This window comes from Quercus lobata, chromosome 6 (genome assembly GCF_001633185.2).
Source record: "Quercus lobata isolate SW786 chromosome 6, ValleyOak3.0 Primary Assembly, whole genome shotgun sequence".
In the NCBI taxonomy this organism is placed as follows: Eukaryota; Viridiplantae; Streptophyta; class Magnoliopsida; order Fagales; family Fagaceae; genus Quercus; species Quercus lobata.
This window is the reverse complement of record NC_044909.1, coordinates 5,832,595-5,857,462: the sequence shown is the minus strand read 5'-3', so window position 1 is coordinate 5,857,462 and position 24,868 is coordinate 5,832,595. Positions and strand designations below refer to the sequence as shown.

Here is a 24,868-nt window from a genome sequence, read left to right as displayed (position 1 = left end):
TGTTAATACTTCATTACAAGGTTTTTTTTATAAGGAAAATACGAATTCAATTTGATGGGAATTGGAGGAGATTAATTCCCCCACGTTTTTGTTGTTAAAACCGTTCCTTCCAGGCGACTCTAGACATGTTGGGTTTAATAGGGCATTTTTTATATTTAATATTGATTAATTTAATATTTTTATATTATGATATATTTCATTTAAAATTTATTTTTGGTGAATTTTTTTCTTATTTGTGATATTTTTATCTAAATTTTGTGTTATATTTTATTTATTATTAATAAAAAATTTATCCTTTTATCCTTTTTGAGATTTAATTAATTTTTTTTTTTTAAGTTTTTCATATCTAGATGCATATTTTCTAGTAGACATTTCTAATCAAACAATATATTTATAAAGACTAAAATAAAAAATAACTTTCAAGTGTAGAGCAAATAAGAAATAGAACTTGATTTATATAAAAAGTATTGTTATAATTTTACTGAACAATAACAAGTTTTTAGTAATCTCAACCTACATAAATAAAGATTTATTCATTATATTACCAATAACTAAAAAAAATATATATATATATATATGTACGGCACCAAGGTACCTAGATCCGTTTGGGCCTTGAACTCTGACCCAGCAGCATGGCCTATGGCCCCAATCTCTTTCTACCCAAAACCCCAGTTTGAACCCACACAAACTGTAGGCCCAAGTTTTGTCACCTGGTTCTTGCTCGACAAACCATTCCCAAACAATAAAGAAAGAATAACGTCCAAACACACCATCCATAGCATGCCTGGCAGTGCCCAGGGAAACACCGTTGCCGGGCATGCCTGCTGGAGTTGGAACCAAGTTCCAAGGCCACTTTCATCACATTCCACTCCCACCTAACCATCCACTTACGATTGATGATATTGGACCTCTAATTGCACTAACTATGACAGTAATCATGATCTCTCCACTAATCTAGAGCTATAAATATGAGACGTTAGGGGAAGGAAATGGTTGTTGAAAGGTTCTCAAGGAAACAGAGAGTAGAGAAAAAGAGTGATTCAAAGAGAAAGGCAGCTTCACTGAGTCTCTGTGCCGAGAACAACCCAAAGTAGGAAATTCTAAACCCACATTACAAATAAGTTATGAGCCCAAGTGAGATCGAACCCAATAGCCTCATTTTAGACGTGCACAATATATATAAACACAAGCTTAAAATTAAAGAAAAAAATTAATTACAGCCATAACAAAAGTACAAGCCCAGCCCAACCAAGAAGATGCTAAGATGGCCACACAAGTCTTATTAATAAGACCCACCCACAAAAAACACAAAACAAATCCTATTACACCTATAACAACAACAACAACAACAAAAAAACCTTGAAAGCCCAAACGTCCAACCATAACTCAATATAAACAGGCACAGTCTTAACAAATAAAAAGTAGAGAAAGCCAAGCCTTATACCTCAAAAGTCAAAACTCATCCATCTGCAGAATCAAAATGTAGCACGGCAGTTCTCACTCCTGAGTCAATTTAGAGTTTTCAGATCAAATGATTTAGATCGGAGGAAGCTTGAGCCAGGCAACCAGCAACAGTAGAGAGAAAGAATGAGAGAAGTGGAGAGTAAGAACTGAGAGAAAGAAGCTGAGCAAGAATGAGAAAGAGAAACGGTAAAAATTTTAGGGATTTGAGGTTTTTTATTTGTTCTGTGGTTAATTTCTTAGATTGAATTTGTGGTTTATATTGTTGAATTTTGGTTTTTCTAGAGGATAATGATGTTATTTTTGGGATAATTGATTTTGTTTAGACCAACAAAATTTTTTTGTGCTACCAATGTTTAATCGAATATAATAGAAATTTTGATTTTTGGTCAAAAGGACATGCCGGATTTTTTTAGATTCATCCGAAACCATTTTTTTTTTTCCCTTCTACCCCTTCTTTTCTAAAATTTTAACATCAAATTTGTAAAAAGTACACTCTATTAAGAATTGTAAATCCTATTAATTTTGCAATTTAGCTACAGTGGGCTGCTATCTCTAGCAGCCCACTATAGCAAGATTGTAAAAAAAAAAAAATGATTTGTTTAATGGTTGTTGTTAGGTACAGAAAACATGGTGTGAATGGTAGTTATTTGAAAACATAAAGAAAGAATATTTAAATGAAGTGGTAAAATAATAGAATCTTTGATGTTGGGTGTATTATAAAATGAGATGTTAAAATGAATACAGTAATTTTTTGAGATGCTAAATTTTTTACAATTCTTAATGAGAATGCTCTAATGGATGCTAGCAAAATATGCACATATTTTTAACACATTGTGTATTGTTGTAAAACCTTTATACACATTTTCAACTTTTCATAGTTAGGAATTGATTTTTTTTTTTTTTTTTAAGAGTAAATGACAGAATTTTATTCAAAGAAAGTAATAAGCCTATACAAAAGCAAGACAGTATCATAGATCAACCATGCTAAGACTATACTAGCTACAGAGCATTCTCTTCACCTAACAAAAAATGCAGCAACTATATACAAAATTACATCAAGGAAAGCCTAAGAAAAAAAAAATCTATAGAAGACAAGTGTCATTAACACATTTATTTTATCTTTTTACTTATTAAAATTATTTATAATCTATTTTATAAATGTTTTTTTGATATTTGTATGGTGGAAAATTCTCATTCCTCACCTTCAAAAGAGTAATGCTATGTATATTGAAAAAATAATTCAAATGAGTAATGCTATGTATATTGAAAAAATACATCAAGATTTTTGCTCCCTCTCATAAGTTGGCACAATGGCACATTATCTGAACACCACTGCAATGCATTCAAGGGTGTCCAAAGATCCGACCAACCTACCTAATTTGACCAACTTGACTCGGGCTGATGAGGTTCAACCGTTCAAATGGTTTAGATAGCTTCCTTAAGACATCAATGATTTTTATGTATAAGTCGCAAGTGAAAATTCTTCAAATAGAGGAGAAAATCATTTTTCAAAGATAGAAATTAGTCTTGGATCTTGGTGGCAAACAACTGAATAATTATATTTGACCAACTAAAGATACTTTCCCTCCTCCATGTTGCCATTGCTACACCTCGATTTGCAATATTTTCAATTCTCATTGTCGTATGGCTTTTTGTCAACAATGCCACCCCTAGATTTGTTATGCTTTATTGATGCCATACCATCCTCACTTACCCATCACTGTGACCCAAAGTTTATAGATTTACCATTCTTCACCAATGCCACCTCCATATCTAACTTCTTAGTAAATGATGACAATAACGAAACTGCCTAAATCCAACAAAATTCTCGAACCGGCAACTCAATAAAATACTCATTCAATTTCGATTGAAGATGGATTCAAACTTGTAAACCTCTAAATTGTTTGAGTAGGTTGCAAGTTGTGACCTTTCATTCGACTCAAACTCAACCCATAGACATCCTTAAAAAATACTTTTTAAGTGAGACCTAGTGTATTTTTTCAATGTTTGGCTTCAAAAACTTTGAATTTATTGACAAATAAAACTTATGAGACTATATAATATATTAGAAATTAAAAATAATAATTATATAATATAGAAAAATTAATAAAAAAATTGTAAAGAAAAAAAATGGAAAAAGCGAATGATAGTGCAGCATAAATATTCGCAGTCGAAATGATATTCAATCATCATTCCTCACAATTCACAGTCACTTTCTGAGACTCCAACTTTTAGATTACCCAACCAAATTCATCAATAACACAGCCAAAGTTGCCAAACAGCCCCAACCCCAAAAAAAAAAAAAAAAAATCCTTTTCCAATTCCAAATCCCGAATATCTCAATTCTCAAATTCCCCCCACCTTAGCTTGGAATCCAATTCCCATTGAAAAAAGAAAACCAAGAAAAACATCAAATTCCGAATCCACAGAGAAGAAATTCTCTCTCTCTCTCTCTCAGTTGATGGGCACAATCGTAAACCACAGAGACTTCCGTCCGAAACCGTCGACGACGTCGTCTGTGTCCCAACCGCCGCCTTCTCCGTCAACCTCTTCGTCGTCATCAACCTCGCGAACCGACACAGTAGTTGGGACCCACGAGTTCAAGATCAATGGGTACTCCTTAGCGAAAGGCATGGGGGTCGGAAAGTTCGTCGCTTCCGATACCTTCGCCGTCGGCGGCTACGCCTGGGCCGTCTACTTCTACCCCGACGGCAAGAGCGGCGAGGATAACGCCGCCTATGTATCGCTCTTCGTCGCGTTGGCGAGCGAGGGTACCGATGTCAGGGCGCTCTTTGAGCTCACGCTTTTGGACCAGAGTGGCAGGGATAATCACAAGGTCCATAGCCATTTCAATCGCATGATGGACGCTGGACCTTATACTCTCAAATATCGCGGAAGCATGTGGTAATATTTGTTAATTTCTTTGTGATTTTAATTGTGAAGGAAATGTTATGATTTGATTGATTGATGAATGAGCAATACAAAGTTTGGTTCTTTATGTTATAGTTTGAAATGGGTTTCCTTTAATTTTTTCATTAGTAATGTTTTTGGCACTTTTTACCCACCTTTAATCTTTTGTGATTGAATTGTGAAAGAAATTTTATTATTTGTGAAATGTTAGGTTTCTTGGATGGAATTGAATTGTAGAGTTGATTGATTGATTGATGAATGAGTAATAGAAAGTTTGGTTCTTTATGTTATAGTTTGAAATGGGTTTCCTTTAATTTTTTCATTTGTAATTTTTTTGGCACTTTTTGCCCACCCTTTTTTACCCTTTAGGATAGAGCAGAAGCATGTGATATTCTTTAATCTTTTGTGATTGAATTGTGAAAGAAATTTTATTATTTGTGAAATATTAGGTTTCTTGGATGGAATTGAATTATATAGTTGATTGATTGATTGATGAATGAGTAATAGAAAGTTTGGTTCTTTATGTTATGGTTTCCTTTAATTTTTTTCATTTGTAATGTTTTTGTTGCTCACCCTTTTTTTTACCCCTTAGGATATGGCAGAGGAATGTGATTTTTTTAATCTTTTGTGATTTAATTGTGAAAGAAATGTTATTATTTGTTAAATGTTAGGTTTCTTGGATGGAATTGAATTATATGGTTGATTGATGAATGAGTAATTGAAAGTTTGGTTCTTTATGTTATGGTTTGAAATGGGTTTCCTTTAACTTTTTGATATGTAATGCTTTTGCCCACCTTTTATTTTTTTACCCCTTAGGATGTAGCAGAATGCATGTGATTTTTTATTTTTATAACTTTTGTGTTTTAATTGTGAAGGAATTGTTATTATTTGTTGAATGTTAGGTTTCTTGGATGGAATTGAATTATATAGTTGATTGATTGAGTGATGAATGAGTAACAGTAAGTTTGGTTCTTTATGTTATGGTTTGAAATGGGTTTTCTTTAATTTTTGATTTGTAATGTCTTTGTTGGCCACCTTTTTTTTTAACCCATTAGGATATAGCAGAAGCATGTATGTGATATTTTTTAATCCATTGTGATTTAATTGTGAAAGAATTGTTATTCTTGTTTGTTTTGTGCCGCATTGTTTGTTTTGGTGCTTTTGGCAGGAGCGGAATGCTAGATGCTTTGAGGATTGTGAACGGTCTATTCTTGACATTAAGTTTTTCTTTTTCCGTACTCTCCTTGAGTGGAGTTTAGTTTTGCCTTCCTATTCTTGTTTTTCTCTCCCCAATCTTATAGATCGTTGTAATCTGGGTTTTTGATTTGTGCCATTGTAGTACACTTCCAGTGTACTTGGTTGGTTTTTTAATAAAATTTCTTACGTTACTTATCAAAAAAAAAATTTGTGAAAGAATTGTTATTATTTGTTAAATGTTAGGTTTCTTGGATGGAATTGAATTGTATAGTTGATTGATTGATTGATGAATGAATAATAGAAAGTTAGGTTCTTTATGTTATGGTTTGAAATGGGTTTCATTTAGTTTTTTCATTTGTAATGTTTCTGCCCACCATTGTTTTTTTTACCCCTTAGGATATGACAGAAGCATGTGATTTAAAAAAAAAAAAAAAAAACTTTTGTGTTTTAATTGTGAAAGAATTGTTATTATTTTTTATAATAATAATAATAATAAGTAGTTACCCAGTGAAACTAAATAAGAAAACCACCGAAAAGATACATTGTTCTACGTTTTTAATGGTAGACGTGGCATTAATTTATGTAGCCATGTGGCGTAATGAGGAGTGGTCAACAAAAAGTCAAACGTTTCGGCAATTAGTTATTATATAGATATAGATATAGATTATGCAGTTGATTGATTGATTGATGAATTGAGTAATAGAAAGTTTGGTTCTTTATGTTATGGTTTGAATTGGGTTTCATTTAGTTTTTTCATTTGTAATGTTTTTGTTCACTTTTTTTTACCCCTATCTAGCAGAAGCATGTGATATATTTTTTAAATTTTTTGTTATTTATGTGAAAGAATTGTTACTGTTTGTCAAATATTAGCTTTCTTGGATGCAGATGGAACTGAATATATTTGTTGATTGATTGATGAATGATTAATACAAAGTTTGGTTCTTTATGTTATATTTTGAATTGGTCTTCATTTAATTTTTTTCATTTGTTATGTGCCCACGTTTATTTATTTTTTCCTTTACCATTAAATATATAGTAGAAGCTTGTGGTAATTTTTAATTTTGTTGTGATTCAATTGCAAAAGGTTGTAAATTTATAGAGCAAGAAATGGTATTATTTGTTAAATATCAAGTTTCTTGATTTCTTTGGTGATGCAATTGAAATTGAATATATTTGTTGATTTTCTGTGATTTTAAATTTTTTGTGATTCAATTGCAAAAGGTTTTTACTTTAGAGAGTAAGAAGTGGTATTGCATGTTAAATGTTAGGTTTTTTGGTTCCTTTGGTGATGCAATTGAAAATGATTACTAGTACTGTGTTTTCTAATTCTGGTGATTCAATTGCTAGTGGTCTTAAATTTAGAGAGCAAGAAGTGGTATTATTTGTTAAATGTTAGATTTCTTGGTTTCCATTGGTAATATAATTGAATATGAAATATGTTTGTTGATTGCAAGAAATGGTATTATCTGTTAAGTATTGATTTCTTGGTTTTCGTTGGTGATGCAAATGAAGATGAAATATATTTGTTGATTGATTGACGAATGAGTATACAAAGTTTGTTTCTCTGTCCTTTTGCATTTAGAGATAAAAAGAAAAGGGTTTCATTCAATTCATTTGTAATGTTTTTTCCCATATATATTTTTTTACCACTTAAGGCATAGCAGAAGCATGTGGTAATCTATAATTTTGGTGTTTCAATTGCTAGTGGTATTGAATTTAGAGAGCAGGAAAAGTTATTATTTGTTAAATGTTAGATTTATTGATTTCCTTTGGTGATGCAATTGAATATGAAATATATTTGTTGATTGATTGATGAATGAGTATTCAAAGTTTGGTTCTTTGTGTTTCTGCGTTCAGAGATTATAAGAACTGGACTTCATTCATTCTTTTTCATTTAAAATGTTTTTGCCCACTTCTTTGTACCCTTTAAGATATTTTTATGTTGTTTGATAATTAAATATTGTACCCTTAAGATATAGCAGAAGCATGTGATAATTTTTAATTTTTGTGATGCAATTGAGAGTGGTTTGAATTTATAGAGCAAGAAATGGTATTTTTGTAAAATTAAGCTTTCTTGGCTTCTTTGGTGATGCAATTGAAAATGAATGTACTTGTTGATTGATTGATGAATGAGTATAAAAAGTTTGGTTTGTTTTTGCATTGGGAGATGAAAGAAAAGAAATTCTTTTTTATTTATTTGAAAGAAATGGGATCCATTCTTTTTTTTTTTTTTTTTTTTTTGAGGTAAAGTGATAGATTCATTCTATTTCATTTTATTTAAAAGAAATGGGGTCATGCGAGTGGCCCTGATTAGTATGTTATAGATCTGTCGACAACCCCGGGCTTTGTTGTTGTAATGTTTTTGCCCCCTTTTTTTTACCCCTCAAATATTGTGGACGCATGTGTCAATTTTGAAAGTAATTTTCTTGATTTCAAACACAATTTGATTGATTGGTAAATGAGTAAAAAAAAAGTGGCTTTTGGATTTGCATTCAAAGCAAGAATATGTGATTGTAAAAGCTGGTTTTATTGTATTCCTGCCCTCTGTTTTTTGTTTTTCTTTCATGTTTGACATTCTGCCCCAATCTTTGTTTGAATGCATAATTGAAATGCTTGATAAATAAATGAATGAACGTGGTGAACTCAGAATCTGCACTCAAGTTCCTTCTAGACGTCATAATTCATGTTGCCTGTCTTCATCTGTGCTTGTTTATTTTGAATATTTGGAATGCATTTTCTATTTGTTTCCTGAAGTTTCTACTGCTGTTTTTCAAATTCTGAACTGAATTTCAATCACTTGATTCTCCTTTACTTGTTTTTCTTGGTAAATGCTTGGAGTTGGTTCAGTGACTAAGTTACTTGAGTAAGGATGGAAACTATCTTTAAGTCTGAATGGTTATAGGTTCAGACTGGCAGCTTGTTTCTTTATTAATTGATGGGGTTATGTGTTATGTGCTCATTGATACGAGGAATTACGTTTTAAAGCTTTTGTTCCTTAATTTCTGCTTGGATCATGGATCAAGGTGGGGGGGGGGGGTAATGTTTATTTATCTTCTTCTTTTTTCTAGTAATGTTTTAATGTTCAAGGATATGAGATTTTGGCTTAATGCCAATTTTGGTCTCAACATTTTGCTCGTTCTGTATAATTAAGATATCATGAACACAGTTTAAATTTAAGAGAGAGAAGAAAAATTGAAATATATGGCAGGTAGTCTCAATCGAACTTCATTGGAGGGGCCAAAACCCATGACAACTTACCTTTTTTGGGGCTAGGCGGTCAGGAGGACTGATGTTGAAATGCTAAAAATCTGAACAGCAGCATTTTTGGTGGTGTTGAGTGACCTAATTTTGTAATAAAAGAGTTTCTTTTGAGGTCCTTGGATGATAGGGTGACTGCTTTGGTAGCATACCCTTGTTATCATTTGTTAATTCTATAGATTTTGTTGTTGTTGTGATTGTGTATTCTTTGTGGAGGGATTGATTCACATTTTTGTATATCTTTACATTTTTCAATAATATTTCTTGTAAAAAGCTGCTAAAAACATATACTGGGAGAAGGGAGGAGGGAGGAGGGTGGCGGGGGGGGGTGGTGGAAGATGTCTCCCAGAAATCTTCCTTTAAAAGAGTGCTGACTATATAGATTCTATTAGTATGATTTTCATCTAGAGGCATTCATTACCTTTTCATGTGTGCATGCATCAATTCTTATGTTCACCAAAAGTAGACCACTGTGACATCACAGTGACCTGTTAACAGTATAAGAAAGCATCGTCTAGTGAGAGCAATGCATTAATATTCTATGGAACTTACAGAATCTCTTGGAGCAACCTATTCTGTTTTTGTCATCATGAGAGATACCAGTTTGGCATCCCCATTTTTTAATCAAATTTGCATTTAGTTTCACAAAAGGTTTAGTGGATGACAAACAGAAATAAAATAGATGCTGCTGTTGGATATTGCAGGGGTTATAAACGCTTCTTCAAAAGAAGTCTTCTAGAGACGTCAGACTACCTCAAAGATGATTGTCTCATAATTCATTGTTGTGTTGGTGTTGTTAAGACACAAACTGAGGGACCTAAGATTTACTCTATAGCAGTGCCACCTCCTGATATTGGTCAACATTTTGGGAAGCTTTTAGAAAGTGGAAAAAACACTGATGTGACTTTTGAAGTTGAAGGGGAGATATTTTCCGCCCACAAGTTGGTGCTTGCAGCACGCTCACCTGTGTTCAGGGCACAACTTTTTGGTCCGATGAAGGATCAAAACAGTCAGTGCATTAAAGTTGAAGAGATGACGGCTCCAGTTTTTAAGGTTCTCTCTCTCAACCTCCAAACATTTGTCATGGTTTTTTTTTCCCCCAGTTCAGCTGCACATTTAAAGCTTATCAATTAATAATAGATCTGCCGTGCCATTTATCATAAACCAAATTATTTTTCTCTTTTGGTGTAAACATAAATCAAATTGTTGGGAAGCAGATATGATTACTGATTGTTGTCTAGGTGGAAAAGCTTGGTTTAATTTTTAATTTTATAAAAAAAAATTCTGCGCATTGTATAATTTTTTTGGTAAGTAATATAATTTCATTAAATCTCAAAATCAGTATACGGGAAGTATACATCCATTACTTATTAAAAATAAAAAGTATACAGGAACTCAGTTCAGTTTCATTGACTAAAAACTAAAGTCGTAATGACTCTGCTTCAATTGTTTTAATATGTCCTCTCATGCACTTGTGTTTCACCATACATGTGACTAAGCATTTATAGCTCTGGTGAGAATTTGTTGTTTATTTGATTCTGCTTTTAGGCTAATAGAGATTTAGAGGTTTTCCTTAAGTTTCATTTAATTTTATTATAATTGCAATAGTAATAGTAAAGCTTGCATGAGTATAATTATTCTCTTCTCTGTGTATTGGATGACTGCAGGTTTTACTTCATTTTATGTATTGGGATGCCCTACCAGACATGCAAGAGCTTTTTGGTGGAAACTTTAAATGGGCCTTTACACTGATGGCTCAACATCTGCTGGCAGCAGCTGACCGATATGCCCTTGAGAGGCTCAGATTGCTCTGTGAAGTTAAACTTTGTGAGGATGTTGCCATAAACACTGTTGCGACAACATTGGCCTTGGCAGATCAGCACCATTGTTTCCAACTGAAAGACGTATGTCTCAAATTCATTGCGCTGCCTGAAAACTTAAGAGGTAGACCTTTCCAGCACAACCTCTGTTTTGGATTTTTCAATGTGCTCTTAAAGCTGTTCTATAGTTCTGTAGGAAATGATGTGTGTATATCCAGATGTTAATATTCAAACCCTACATGCTGTTCACATGGAAAGATTTTGGATAACTAGGCTAGAACCTGACATGTTAGCAAGAGAAGCCTTAAGACTTAATTTTGCATGGGCAAACATGGTTCTAGAAGCAGTTTTCACAGAATAGAAACATATCCTGAGATTGGCTAGTGATGTTTGTTAATATTCTCTCTCTTTTTTTGTAATCGTTATAACTTGTTCTCTTCCTTGTATAGGAGCATCTATAAAAACAATCTTTATGTTGTATGTCAGTTATTTGAACCTATTTGTTACTATATAGCTTCATTTGTGGGGAATTTTATGTATGGTTTGTTAAAAATTTACAAAGTGTACTGTATGGCCAAATTATGCATGGTCTTGTTTGGCCCCTGGACAACAGCCAATGAATGTTCTGAGATGACATGTGTGAGGTTAGTTCAATGTTAGCTATCTAATAATGTGAAATGATTGGAACCTCTTTGAATTATTAGTTTGACTACTGTAGAAACCAATCCAATAAGGTGTCATTTTCTGATGTCTCAGGAAGAAAAATGCTTTTTATTCATTATTGAGCTTCAAGGGAATTGTTGTGCTTTATTGATTGACTTGCATATTATGTTGTATTTTCCCTGTTCTTGAAGAATAATTTAAATTGGTCAATTTTTTAGAGTTTTTCTTAACCCCCATTCTCTATGAATACACAGTTAGTGACTTAAGTTGTATTGTTGTTTTTAGCTGTGATGCAAACAGACGGGTTTATATATTTGAAGGAAAGTTGCCCCTCTGTCCTCTCTGAATTGCTGCAATATGTGGCCAGGATCGGTGAGCATTCTGTCAAGGTTCGTGCATACCATAATGAGTTCTACCTGGATAGTAGCGATGTGAATGGAAGGCGAGTGAAACCAAGGTTATATTGATTTAGGAATAACAGATAGGACATCCTTTTTCTACAAGAATAAGAATAGATTTTGTTAGGATCTAGACTTTTTGGATTGTACTAACAATTACTGATTTTAATGAGAAAGAAGAAAGAAAAAAAAAGTGATGTTAGTGGTTCATTTGGCCGTTGGCTAATATTGTGTAATATGAAGCTCTGAGTATTTGCTTCTACATATTTGTTGTGTGTGCGGTCACAGTGTGGTTGAGAATGACTTTATTTGTTCAAGCTTCAGCATACCGATTAGATACTTTTTGTAAGATATCTGCTTTGAATGTTATGTGGTATAGTCTAAAGCCATTAATTGAACACACGTTGCTCTTGTAAAGCATTTTAGACACCTCACAAAAGGAAACCTGCAAAGAATATGCTATTGCTTATTTGCTTCAAGTAAATTGAGAAATCAGCGGCGACAACTTAGGTGTTTCTGCTTTGGATTATAATCTGGAAAGCTTAATATGGAGGCTCCCATTTTGCATGTATGTAACAAAGTTCCACCGGTGCCATTTTGTGCTGCATCATACCTATACAAGAGAATGATTTATGTAGAAAACACTACTTTTTTGGTCCTACATTGGATGACTTACATTAACTTCTTTGATCAAGAAGGAAACTCATTATACTGTATATGTATTTGCCCTCTCACGTAAGCTTGGAGCTTTTATCTATTAGAAAGATGATCAACTGAGAGGAAAGGAGGGTGAAATTCCTACCAGATCCACAAGAAAGAATGACTGGGCCAGCGGATGTCATGAAAAGGCGCCCAAGGCCCCATATGAATCTGTAATTTGAGGAGCATGCTGCAACAAAAGGATAGTCCCCAGAGTGTGTGTGTTGAGGTGGATGCCACAAAGAATCTGGCTGAGGAGTTTGATCTACTAGGTGATAATGGCCAGTGACAAAGGTCCTTTTCCAGCAACTCTCTAATTGAAATCCCCTACTCCCATATAGTTGATTCTTCCATATTTAGATATGGAGATGGATCCAGATCGTCTCTAATCCTGTGTTCCATGCTCGCATGAAACAAATAGAAGTAGACTACCAATTTATTCTGGACAGCTGCATTTTTCACTGTTGAAATCCTTATTTTGACGACCCTGCTCTCTAGGGGGTCCTTCACCTCTTTCCCTATAATAAAGTGCAAGCCCTCGTAAATAGATGTCACATATAGTCACTAGAATAAGTCGCTTATAGAATGCAGTCTTAATGTAACCTCCTAAACCAATAATGCTTTCCCAAATCTATGAAAGGTGAAATGTTGAAGACCCACATCAAGTAACATGTCACTAGAACAGCCTCACAAATTGAGGTGATCTATGCATACTCATTCTAGGTTGACAGAGGGTGTAAGAAGATTATGAGAATTGGTTAAAGACATATATTGTTAAGAACGTATAAAAGATAACATGAAAGTATGGGATAGTACACAGAACAAGATACAACAAGCAAAAAGATATTATTAGATTCAACAACTTTTTTACATCAAATATAAGAGACACTAAAGGACATTTTAGAGGGACTTTCTTCACTCTACCCGTTACAAAGACACAAGAGGCCTATTTATAGGCAATAACTCACCGAAATGATTTACATTCAGGTCATAATGGGTTTTTACAAAAGACAACCACATTCAGGTCATAATGGGTTTTTACAAAGGACAGTAAGGACTGGCTCCTTGTTGACAAATGTCCAGAGGAGTAAAGGTTCTTAGCGGACAAATGTTAAAGTGGGTTGACAAGTGTCAAATTGAGTAGGGGGCCTGACTCCTTGGTGATCTTCATCTGAAATCACAAAGGAATAAATATCTCTGACTGCTGAAGATAAGGGTTGCATGCCTTCACTCTACCCGTTACAAAGACACAAGAGGCCTATTTATAGGCAATAACTCACCGAAATGATTTACATTCAGGTCATAATGGGTTTTTACAAAAGACAACCACATTCAGGTCATAATGGGTTTTTACAAAGGACAGTAAGGACTGGCTCCTTGTTGACAAATGTCCAGAGGAGTAAAGGTTCTTAGCGGACAAATGTTAAAGTGGGTTGACAAGTGTCAAATTGAGTAGGGGGCCTGACTCCTTGGTGATCTTCATCTGAAATCACAAAGGAATAAATATCTCTGACTGCTGAAGATAAGGGTTGCATGCCTAAAGAAGTTTCTGAGACTTTTATTTTTTTATTTTTTATTTTTAAGAGATATTATTAAATTCAACCATTTTTTTACATCAGATATAAGAGACATTAAGGGACATTTTACAATGGCTTTCTTCACTCTGCCCATTACAAAGACACAAGTCCATGCACCTATAGCTTGATTGGGTCTTCAAGAGGTGCCGAGCAAATAAGATGAAGATGAATCCACTGAAATGACCTTCGGGTGTCTCAGCTGGTACATTTTTGGGATTCACTGTCCATATGCTGGAAAAAGCTTGAAGTTGGTTAAATAAATTGTTGCCCCATATGCCTCAGTGCTACAAAGCCTGACAAAGACCCATTTAGATTCAAGTCCTTCCCATTTATATATACCTTCCTACAACCCCTGCACTTTCAGATTACCACAACACCATAATTTCCTGGACTAGTCAGCTCACATAGAAATGCGGAAAATGTAATTTTTTTTTGAGAAACGGTAATATATGTAAATTGAATATAAATATTAGGGGAATTGATTAACAAATTCTAACTCAAATAGCACTTCTTTCACAATAAAATCAAAATAAACATTTATTTTGTATATTTAATACTTATTGGGTAATTCCCCCACAAAGGACTGATGTTGGTACCTAAAACCACCTCTCTTCTGGTAAAACAAAAAAAAAAAAACCTACCAAGATTTTTTTTTTTTGGGTAATGGGGGGTTTTGTTTTTGTGTTTGGGGGAGATGGAAAAAGTGATTCTGCACCTATGAGAAAATTACAACAAATTAAAATTAAAGCAAGAAAAATTCAAACTAGGACAAACTACAAAATTTATTGGCCAGTAGTGAAACCCACAAAGTAAGAAAAAGAAGACTTGTGCAGAAACTGCAAGAGTACATTTAAGTACAGTAACCAAATATGTTTCTTCAACCCAAAAAAAAAAAAAAAAAAATCACATCTTTTGACTAAGTTATTGCAGAAATCCCTGCTCAAGATGTTCTACTGAGAGAGATCCATTGTTCAGAGTACAAATAACTGAGGTTAAATGATACAACCAATGTCATAGTTATGGAAAACCCAGAAAAAAAAAAAATATATATATATATATATATATATATATATATATATAACTAGGAGAATTACTTCAATCTTGCAAAGAATGAGAACGTAACAAAAGAACTTGGAAGTCAATCAATAGCTTAGCCTATTCCTCATTCATGACTAATGACATCTTGCTATATATCTTGGTTTTTGTTATGAATCAGAGAGTGGGATCAAGGCCAGGAGTCCATAGGAACCCTTTCTAAACTTCAAATTAATTATGCAAATTGCAACTTGTAGCAATCACTTCACCAACGAAAGTTGTCAGGTGCTATATTCCCAAGCACCTGTGCCAGCTCACACTCTGATCGAATTATGTCATCATATCTGAAGAGTTTATAATTGACAGCAGGTCAACCTGGGATGAGGTGTGACTGATGAACCCTTAAACTCGGTAGGATAGAATGAAATAGGCAGTGATCAGCCACAAAATTAACACCATGGTTCAGTACCAGTGACCTCCAGCTCCACCTTGAGCAGCGGCAACTTTCCTTACCATATACTGAGGAGGCTTTGGCTGAAGCCCGTTAGAACTTTCAACCCCATCATCTTCACACCTCTCATTTTTGCAATTTGGGTTTCTTCTTGGATATGAGCCGTTTGAAGCAGTATATTGAGTTGTACCGGCTGCATTTCTAGACATCCTCCGCTGTTCAAGAGCCTCTGCTGTTGCTGCTGCCCCACAATTGTTGTACCGCAACACTGAACCAACAACTTTCCCAGGCCTTGCAGCAACTCCTGCAAGGTAATTCATTCATAATCAGAGTTGGTATACTATGTAATTAGATATGTAAGTAACCCAAGCGTGAGGTTATCCAAATATCAGAGGGGGGAACAAGGAGTGAAAGTGAAGCAACATTAAATGTTACTAGTTTGGATTAGTTCAAACATATGCTTAACTGTAAATTTGTGCTTGTTAAAAAATTATGAATTAGTTTCAACAAATCCTACTAGAGAACAAGAGTATTTTCTAAGCACCCTAATCAGGGGTAGAATGTGAGTGCATAGATTCAAGGCATGCAAGGAATTCTGGGGCTATTCTGGAATGAGGATTGGAATTTGGAATACAATACTTCCATCAGCCAACTAGTCAGCATGCAAATGTCTCCAAATAATAATATAAAAAAGGTCACGCCCAATGCACAATGCTTCAGCTTATGCGGGGTCTGGGATCTCCCAATAATGACATTATATAATAAAAGTTGGATCCTAAAATCTGTGGTTGTGCCAAGTCGTTCTTATTAATTATTAAGATGGTTTACCTCAGATTAAAAGTTATTATCAAAATATCTTATATATTGTTAGAATAGATTACTCTAGGTATATGTATGTATTACACATAGTAAAATTAGCGTGTTTTTGTCATGTGACTCATTAATTATTAAGATTAATTTACTTTAGGTGAAACTCTATTAGTTTCAAGTGGCTAGCTAATTATTAAGACAGTTTAGATGACATTAGTAAAATAATTTCTTTAATTTAAACATAATTAATATTTACTTTGATTTACATCCAACTTTTAATTAATTTGTGTATCATAGGGGCAACTACTAGTATTTATTAAAAAACAGACTCCAGTTGTTTTAGTGCTTGGTGTCATAGATTTTGTAAGCAGCCAATCCCAAACCTGGAGAAAGGAGGGTTGCAACATGTTAACGACCAAAGTAAAAGTTAACTATGAATTTGATCTTTTACAGATATTCCAGAGAATCCATAAAGCCAGCCCCAACTTTTTTTGGAATAAACTTAGTTGATTTCAGTTGAGAGAGAGAGAGAAATCAATACAACAATGATGGTGTAGATTATAGGCAATCATATGCAAAACACACCTTGGATACTTTGGGGAACTTGAATTGGTAGCCTAGTGACAGGGATCCCACTATTCCTGTCCATATGTGGCTTCTCAACTTCTTTGATACTACACTTAGAAAGATCATCTGCAACCTCTGCTGAATTCTGTACTGAGTTATCTGAATATAATACACATGCCCTGCAGACACAACCCTTTTATCAGAAGACTAGATGATGCAAACTATGGATAGCAGGCAGCTCCAAAAAAAAAAAACAACTCTAGCAGGAAACATGAAAAAAGGAATAGCATCATAATTGAAATACTTGATAAAAATGCACCTGGGTAATGATGCATGTTGCCTCTCAAGTGGAGCAACAGTTCCACCTTTTCCATAATGCTCCTCGAGAAAAGCAAATTGCTTCTTAAAATGGTCAACAGCACTGCATAAAAAGAAAAAAAAAATTTCAAATTTGGCTTTAGAAAACCCATCAAGTAAATCAAATCAAACTTGAAAAGATTTCAAATCTGTTTGATTGCATAGCATTTTGACATTTGGATTGGTTTTCAAGTCTCTGACCCCAAAAGGACTTTGGTTGCATTACCAATAAATTTACATTGAATTTATATTCGCCAATCACCAAATCCTGAACAATTTATCAGATTCTGTGGTAAATCTAATTTCACAAAATCAAACAAACCTGGATCTTGATGGCATGTGCACTCGAATTGTAGAGGCAACAAAACTGAATCATTAACCACTAAATCTTAAGAACAAATAATGTCCAAATTGCTCAAATGGGTTCAAGAATTGTGTATTCTAGCCTTCACGGAAGTAGGCAAGGAGAATATCTACATGCTTATGGTTCAATAGATCACCATGAAAGCTTCACAAAAGTTACTGTTGGCTCAGTTTAGTCTGGAGTTGTATTAACCAGTCCTTTCGCATATATCATGGATTGTTACAACTTTTATAGCTCCTTTTTTTTGCCTCTTCCAGGCTGTATATAAGAAATAAAAGCTACTCTTCACTTTAATGGTTAGTATTAACATCTATAATAGTATTGAGGGTTCAGATTATAAGTTCTGAAACTGACTGGGCTATCAAGCACAATTGGAAAGTGCAAGCGCAGGTGCCCAGTTGATAAAAGTTTGGTGATGGGGCTGTCAAGCACAAGTGCTTGGGTTTGAGAACAGCCATTTCATGAAAATTACTAAAGGGTAGGCTGTATACAGTCCCTTCCCCAGACCCCACTATTGGGTAATGGCCTTTCTAAGAGTGGAAAGCTGTCATTTCTTGCTGAAAAGGCCATAATGAGATTGAATACCATAAATATAGCAAGATGAGATTGAACCTCACGTCTGGTACAAAAGACACGACTTAATTTTTTTTTTTTTTGGATAAGTCAGAAGATATGACTAATTTATTTATTTATTTTTGATAAGTCAGAAGATATGACTTTATTTACTGAAAGTAGTTTGCGAAGTTAAAATTGGGATTAGTGACTCTGAATATTTACTAATGTGTTCTCTATTCAGGCATCTAAAGAATTCCTACTTTGAATGGAACCAATGTGATACTATACCAATTAATGCATTAGCATTCAAGGCTTAGAAGAAAAACTTAGGTGTCCCAGATTGTAAGCCAAGAAAGAAAAATCAGAATACCAACAAAAATTTCCATGGCATTCATCAACAAGATGATATGAAATAGGATGAGACCACAAAATAAAGGCAAGAGGTTCAAGCCACAATCAGTATTAAATTTTAAATGAAAAATTGAAAATACCTTGGATACATGAAGCCTGTTGGCTCTGATCCCTCCAACTGTTCTTTCAGCATCTTTGGATGATACTCCAGAATCTCTCGGTAGATAAGCTCTCTCACATCTTCCTTTGTTATTCTTCGCCTCTCAAATTCAAATTCCATCTTGGTAACTGGTTGTGCAGAAGGCTCCCTCTCAACCTTGGCCAAGCCCTTGAAGTATGGATCAGCAAGTGCCTACAACATGCAATACAATATGCTCCCTAAAAAGAGAAGATATATTGTAAAAAGTACGATGAAGAGGCACGAACATTTACCTCTTCAGCAGTAGGTCGATCCTTGGGTTCAAATGCCAGCATTCTTTCTAATAAACGAAGTGCAAGTGGATCTGCATTTGGGAACTTATGGGAGAAAGGAATGGGCTTCTTCTTTCTCATGCTGCATAAGTATCTCCGAGCCTTTTCATTGCGAACCTGTTCATATTGTATCAACAGTTCAGCACAAATAATCATTGCAAGGACAAGCAACAGAAAAATGGTGCATAATAATATACTCAAATCCATAAGAACAAGTTGATCACAGGAAACAGACCCTGGCAATGGCGTCAGCAGATGGCGTTCCCAACATATCAGTCATTAGATCTAATTGATGGACTACGTTTTTCCCAGGAAAAAGAGGTTTTCCAGTCAAAAGTTCTGCAAAGATGCAGCCAATGCTCCATATATCTATTGCTGGTGTATACTGAAAACAAAACATAAGACAATTACAAAAGGAAATTGAGACCACAACATTATAAATTTATAATAGCAATGAAACTGACAACAGGTGATAGTTGATTCATAATATCATTTTAAAACAATTAATTTATGGGCACAAGAGGAAGAAATTAATTTCAGGGATTGGTCAAATTCATAATTCTTTCACAGTATTAAGGTCCTCAGGCAATTAAGTAATATATGTGTATCCACACTTTAAAAAAGGTGGTTTATGTCAGTCATCAAGGGCATATACAGAGTACCATATGTGCTTTGCATAAACCTTTAGGATTTATTGCCTCAACTGACACCAGGTGAGGTGTTCTTTACATTTATTGTTCAGATCATGGTTTTGTGGGATTGTAAAGCAAGTTTTGTAGTCTTTAACATTATCAAAATCCACTATTCTTCAACTAATATTTTCAAACAAATGCCATGTACCCAAGTGCTTTCAACAATATAAAATGTTCATTTTTCCTGATAATCAGATAACAAGGGATACCACACATAAAAACACACCCAACACAACCCACATCTGTGAGGTTGTCTAACTTAGTTAAGCAGAATGCTGCAAATGTTCATTCCTCCCATAGACATAAATCCAACCAAGTGTTTGGGACTTATAAGTGAACATAACATTAAGAAAAGACCACTTGGTGAGGGTGAAGAAAGCCTGTGGTTTGGCTAGTAGTGGAGAATCTGACCAACCCAGCCAGCCTATAACAATCCTTAAATGCAGGGTTGCACATGAGAGCACACATGTCCAGTTAGCACAGGCATAATAACCTGGTCGTATGTGTTAAAGCACATGAATACAATGTTCCTAATTAGTTCCATAAACATGAACTGAACCCAGTTATGATCTACTAAATTTAATTAATTACTTGGAACATTCTGAGTCTAAACTTTACAAGTAACTTAAGGACCATTTTACAGACAAAAAGTCAGCTTCAAGCCAGGCCCAGCTTTGACCTAAGAGAAAAGAAAAGCTGGGCTTCCACTCATTAAAAAGCATGAATGCCTGGCCTGCCAAATTGTAATTCTTGCCTGTAGGATTGAAAATGGAATCACATCCCTGTGCAAAGGCATGTTGGCCAGTAGTTAAAAACTGTCAAAAGATAGTTCTGTGAAATCCAACAAAATAGAAGTATAACAAAATGCATAGGACTACACATGAGCATTTGGTTGAGTTTCTTGTGAACCTTAGTATTTTACTAAAATCTATCTCTAATATAATTAATAGTTTATCATATAGGTTGTCTTGCTCTTAAAAATGTTCCAGATCTACAGATGACCCCGTAAGTCAAAGCTGTAGTGAAAAAAAAAAAGGTAAGTTCAACTACTATTAATCAAGAGTACCTATCCAAATTATATGGCACAAATCATAACTCAGAGGAGAAGCATAAATTAAAGGTGAACACAAGATGAAGTTACAAAACTCTCTTGCAAATATGGGGTTCAGGGAGAGAAGAACGAGATGAGACAAAAATTTCGACAAAAAAAAAAAAATGAAAAAGAGGTAATAGTTTTTGCACCTTTGAAAAAAAGGATCCACACAATTCAGGAGCCCTGTACCAACGTGTTGCAACGTAGTCCTGCCACCACAAGAATTTGAAATAATCATTTCTAGGGATATTGTCAAAGAATCAGCAATTTGTGAATCATATACAAGTTAATTCCAAAAGGCCAATCAAAGAAAAATCTCAAAAGATAATTGGACAAAAAAATTACCGTCCAGAAAATAGCTGTGGGTGTATCATTAAAAGCTACTCTCGCAAGACCAAAGTCACAGATTTTGAGTTTGCAGTCAGCATTTGCTAGGATATTTTTGGGTTTTAGATCCCGGTGAAAGACATTTGCTACAAGATAGTTAAACATTAAGAAGAAAAAAAAATCAGTCACAGAATGATCATAATAAATCCAAAACATAACTATAATGGAAAAAAATTGCTCTTGAAATTCCTGTAGTTGAACTATAAGATATATTTCATTTAAAAAAAAAAAAACAGAAGAAGAAGAAAGAACTATAAGATTATAACCTGTGTGTATGTACTTCATGCCTCGAAGAAGCTGATAAAGAAAAAACTGATAATGTTCTGGCGTCAAATCATCATTTGCTTTAATAACCTGGTGTAAGTCAGATTCCATGAGTTCGAAAACAACATATATATCTTTGAATTCCCTCCTGGAAGGTGGTAACAGGATGTGCTTGATCTCCACAATGTCTGGATGACGCAGGAGTCTAAGAAGTTTAATCTCACGAAGGATACGAGTGGCATCAGAGACATGTTCAAAAATGTCATTTATTTTCTTGATTGCTACCTTTTCTCCAGTATGTGTATCATATGCAGAGCAAACAACGCCATAGCTTCCTTTACCAATTACTTCCTCAATTCTGTACCTGCTCCCCTCACCATATTCTGTGAAAAAGTCTACATCCACTGCTGACTGCATCACCACATAAAATCATACAATTTTATCAACATGACACCCTAGCAGAAGCCCGGAAGTACAAATTGTAGTTTACATTATCTGCAACATAATTTTAAAAAAAATCTGCTAAATATGTAATTTACAATCAGATTTCATAACAGATATACCTTACATTGATAGTCCACATACTAGTTCAGTTAGAGAGGAAAAAGTCATTGACAACCTATTAGTGGTCATCATATTTGGTTACACAAACCGTCTTGGCATCCAGACTAAGGCAATGTTTACCGAGTAACTCGCAATCATGATTTAATGCAAATTTTACTGAAACATCATGTCTAAATGTTCTAACTTACCAAATTGATTACTAGACTTCATCAAAAATAAATAATAAATAAATAAAAATGCTTCATAATTCTATTTAGAAGAGAAGGTCGAAAGTTTTACATCCCCCCTTGATGAAGGATTTAGATTTGATATATACAGCAAACCAGAGTAAAGTACATGCAAAGGGAATATGACTTATAGTGAATTACCAAAACATCACAATGGGTTCTACAGTAAGTACAATAAATAGTTGTTTTGCATGAATAAATAAATTCAAGGATCCATGATAACTTCAAGACTAATAGAAGTGAAGTAAAGTGGGAAAAGTCAAGAAAATGAAATTAGAGGTTGCTTGTTAAGGTAAGTCAGATACAATAGGTAATTAAATCAGAAAATCAAGATGTAATCTCTCACACCAGACTAACAGTTCCAACTTTCAATCACTATCATTTAAAATAATTATAAAAAACCACCCTTACATAAAAAAGGAAAAAAAAAAAAAAATTAAACCCCAACTACGCAGTTTTCACATAACATGAGTCAGGAATATTTCAGTGGGACCTTCCACAAACCGCAATGGGTACATAGCATCTGGCAGAGAAGCTGAGATAAACATGACAAGTTATTCCATTTCATCCAGACACAAGTACAATACCCACAACACAACAAAAGGTCTAATACAGATGGACCACAAAAAAAAAATTAGAGGAAAAAATTTTCAGCTTAAAATTTTATATAAGCAACACAAAAACATTTCTTGAATCTTCAATTCCCACTTAATCTTAACCAAAAATACAAACCAATATATAAATATATCGCAGAAATGAGTAAAATTTACCTTTCTTCTCTGATCAGGCTGCATCTTAGCAATAAAGCATTAAATCCCTTCAAAGCAATAATCTAATAGGTGCATCTAAGGCCTTGACTTCACACTCAAAACCCAGATCAACAACCAAAATTCCAATAACCCAGAAGCTCAAATCACTTCAATAAGATTGAACTGGAACTATAACGTCTGGATCACCAAGAAACAATTACAAATCAGTAACACACACAAGCTTGAAAACCCAATTTTCTGTGAGAAAAAAAAAGAAAAAGAAAGCAAAAAGGTTGAGCTAAGCCACACCCAGATAAAGTTTTGAGGCAAAAATAGCAACTTTGTGGTTGAAATAAGCAACGAGTACTTACTTTGTCACTGAAAACGAATCAAATGAAGAAGACAGGAAAGGAATATAATAAAATGGACAAGAAGTTTGGCGGAAGTCACTAAAATGTGGCTGGAGACAAAGAGGTTACAGATCACAAAGCAAACTTTGGAGAATCAAAAGATAGCGATACTCCCTAACGTGTTGAAGATATATATATATATATATATATTTATATATAAAAACTATGAAGAGGAAAGGTTTGGTTTTTTCAGAGAATTCTGGAAGTGGTTTTGTTTTTGGGGCTGAAAAGTAAAGAAAGGAAGTGGCAGATTGATTGCGGGTTGGAAGGGGAAATTGCAAGAGTAAAAGTGCTTTTGGATCCCACGGAGAGAGAGAGAGAGATGGCAAAACGCAGTTGTGTGTACTTGTCAAGTTTAAGGCTTTTGGAACAGATAGAGAGAGAGAGAAAGCAATATGCGACATAGAAATTATATTTAAATTAAGGTAAGATATTAAACATGGGATTGTAAAGAGATGCATTATCTTTTGGGTCTTGGTGAAAGACCCCTTTGCCACTCATTTTGGACCAATTTTACCATCATTCTTTTTCTTTTCTTTTTTTCTTCTTCTTTTCCTACTTTCATGTAAGAACTCTTCATATATTATATATATATATATATATATATATATATTAGTGGCTTAGTGTTAATTAATGTCTTAGTGGAATTGAGGTAACAATTGCTCACTAAATCTAGAAAAAGTCTAAGAACATAAAAATTTTCACAATTTCTTAACACAACTTCGATGTGGCAAAGTATGATTGGTAAAAAAAAATAGTATGTTCATATGTAATTGATAGTTAACCACTCATAGTTTGCCACGTTAGAATTATGGCAAAAAAATTGTGAAAAAATTTATGATTCTAGAATTACTCCTAAATCTAATGCGTAAGATGTCATTATGATTATAATCAAGTAAGAAAATCACCTTTGATCACCCCTTCCTACTCCTTTTTTTATTCATTAATAAAAATACTATTTTATTAGTTTTTCCAAAATTGTATTTAGTGGTGGGTATTCAGCCTACCAATTCCACAAATCCAACCCAATATATCAAGTTAGTTTTCATAGGTTGATGGATTGAATTGGTTTGAATACTAATTTTTTTTTGGAAGCTTGGTTTTGGTTTTTTTTTTTTTTTTTTTTTTTTTTTGAGCAGAAGCTTGGTTTTGGTTGAGTTTAAATTAACAAAATTTTCAATCCAATGTCACTGACCCAATCTACAGTTTTAACAATTTTAAAAATATAAATGTATTTTAAATTTATTAGTTTGATTTATTTTGGATTTTATGGCTTAGTTTGAATATGTTAATTTGATTTATATTGATATTTTGAGAATTGGTTAATTTGGATGAAATTGGAATATAGTCTCAATTGTGCATATTGTAATCATTTATTGAATAATAGCTCTAATAGTTGAATGAAAATATTATATATATATATATATATATATATTTATTTATTTATTTATTTATTAGGCCAAACTAATTGGCCTCAACCCAATCCATACTGACGTTTCTGGGTTAAGTTAGGTTGTATTGAAGATTTCTCCACT

General features: G+C 33.9%; 2 protein-coding genes across 5 annotated transcripts; one reads left to right on the top strand and one right to left on the bottom strand.

Moving 5' to 3' along the window:
- Positions 1-3,644: 3,644 nt before the first annotated feature.
- On the top strand, positions 3,645-12,079 carry LOC115994964 (BTB/POZ and MATH domain-containing protein 2-like). The gene is made up of 4 exons (XM_031119322.1): positions 3,645-4,368; positions 9,534-9,882; positions 10,497-10,773; positions 11,598-12,079. The coding sequence occupies exons 1-4, from the start codon at positions 3,926-3,928 to the stop codon at positions 11,777-11,779; spliced, it is 1,251 nt and encodes a 416-aa protein (XP_030975182.1). The 5' UTR covers positions 3,645-3,925; the 3' UTR covers positions 11,780-12,079.
- Positions 12,080-15,116: 3,037 nt separating this feature from the next.
- Positions 15,117-23,727, bottom strand: LOC115994339 (mitogen-activated protein kinase 15). Of its 4 annotated transcripts, none has more exons than XM_031118435.1 (11): positions 23,233-23,727; positions 22,945-23,121; positions 21,386-21,794; positions 21,078-21,205; positions 20,882-20,941; positions 19,183-19,332; positions 18,909-19,064; positions 18,617-18,828; positions 17,169-17,270; positions 16,868-17,028; positions 15,117-15,776 (listed from the first exon to the last, which is right to left on the bottom strand). In XM_031118435.1, exons 2-11 carry the CDS (start codon positions 22,966-22,968, stop codon positions 15,484-15,486), a joined length of 1,695 nt encoding a protein of 564 aa, XP_030974295.1. In that variant the 5' UTR covers positions 22,969-23,121; positions 23,233-23,727; the 3' UTR covers positions 15,117-15,483. The 4 variants fall into 4 exon arrangements, with proteins under 4 accessions (XP_030974295.1, XP_030974294.1, XP_030974292.1 ...); XM_031118434.1 differs by having other exon boundaries at positions 22,945-23,181; positions 23,295-23,727; XM_031118432.1 differs by having other exon boundaries at positions 23,295-23,727.
- Between the last annotated feature and the right edge of the window lie 1,141 nt (positions 23,728-24,868).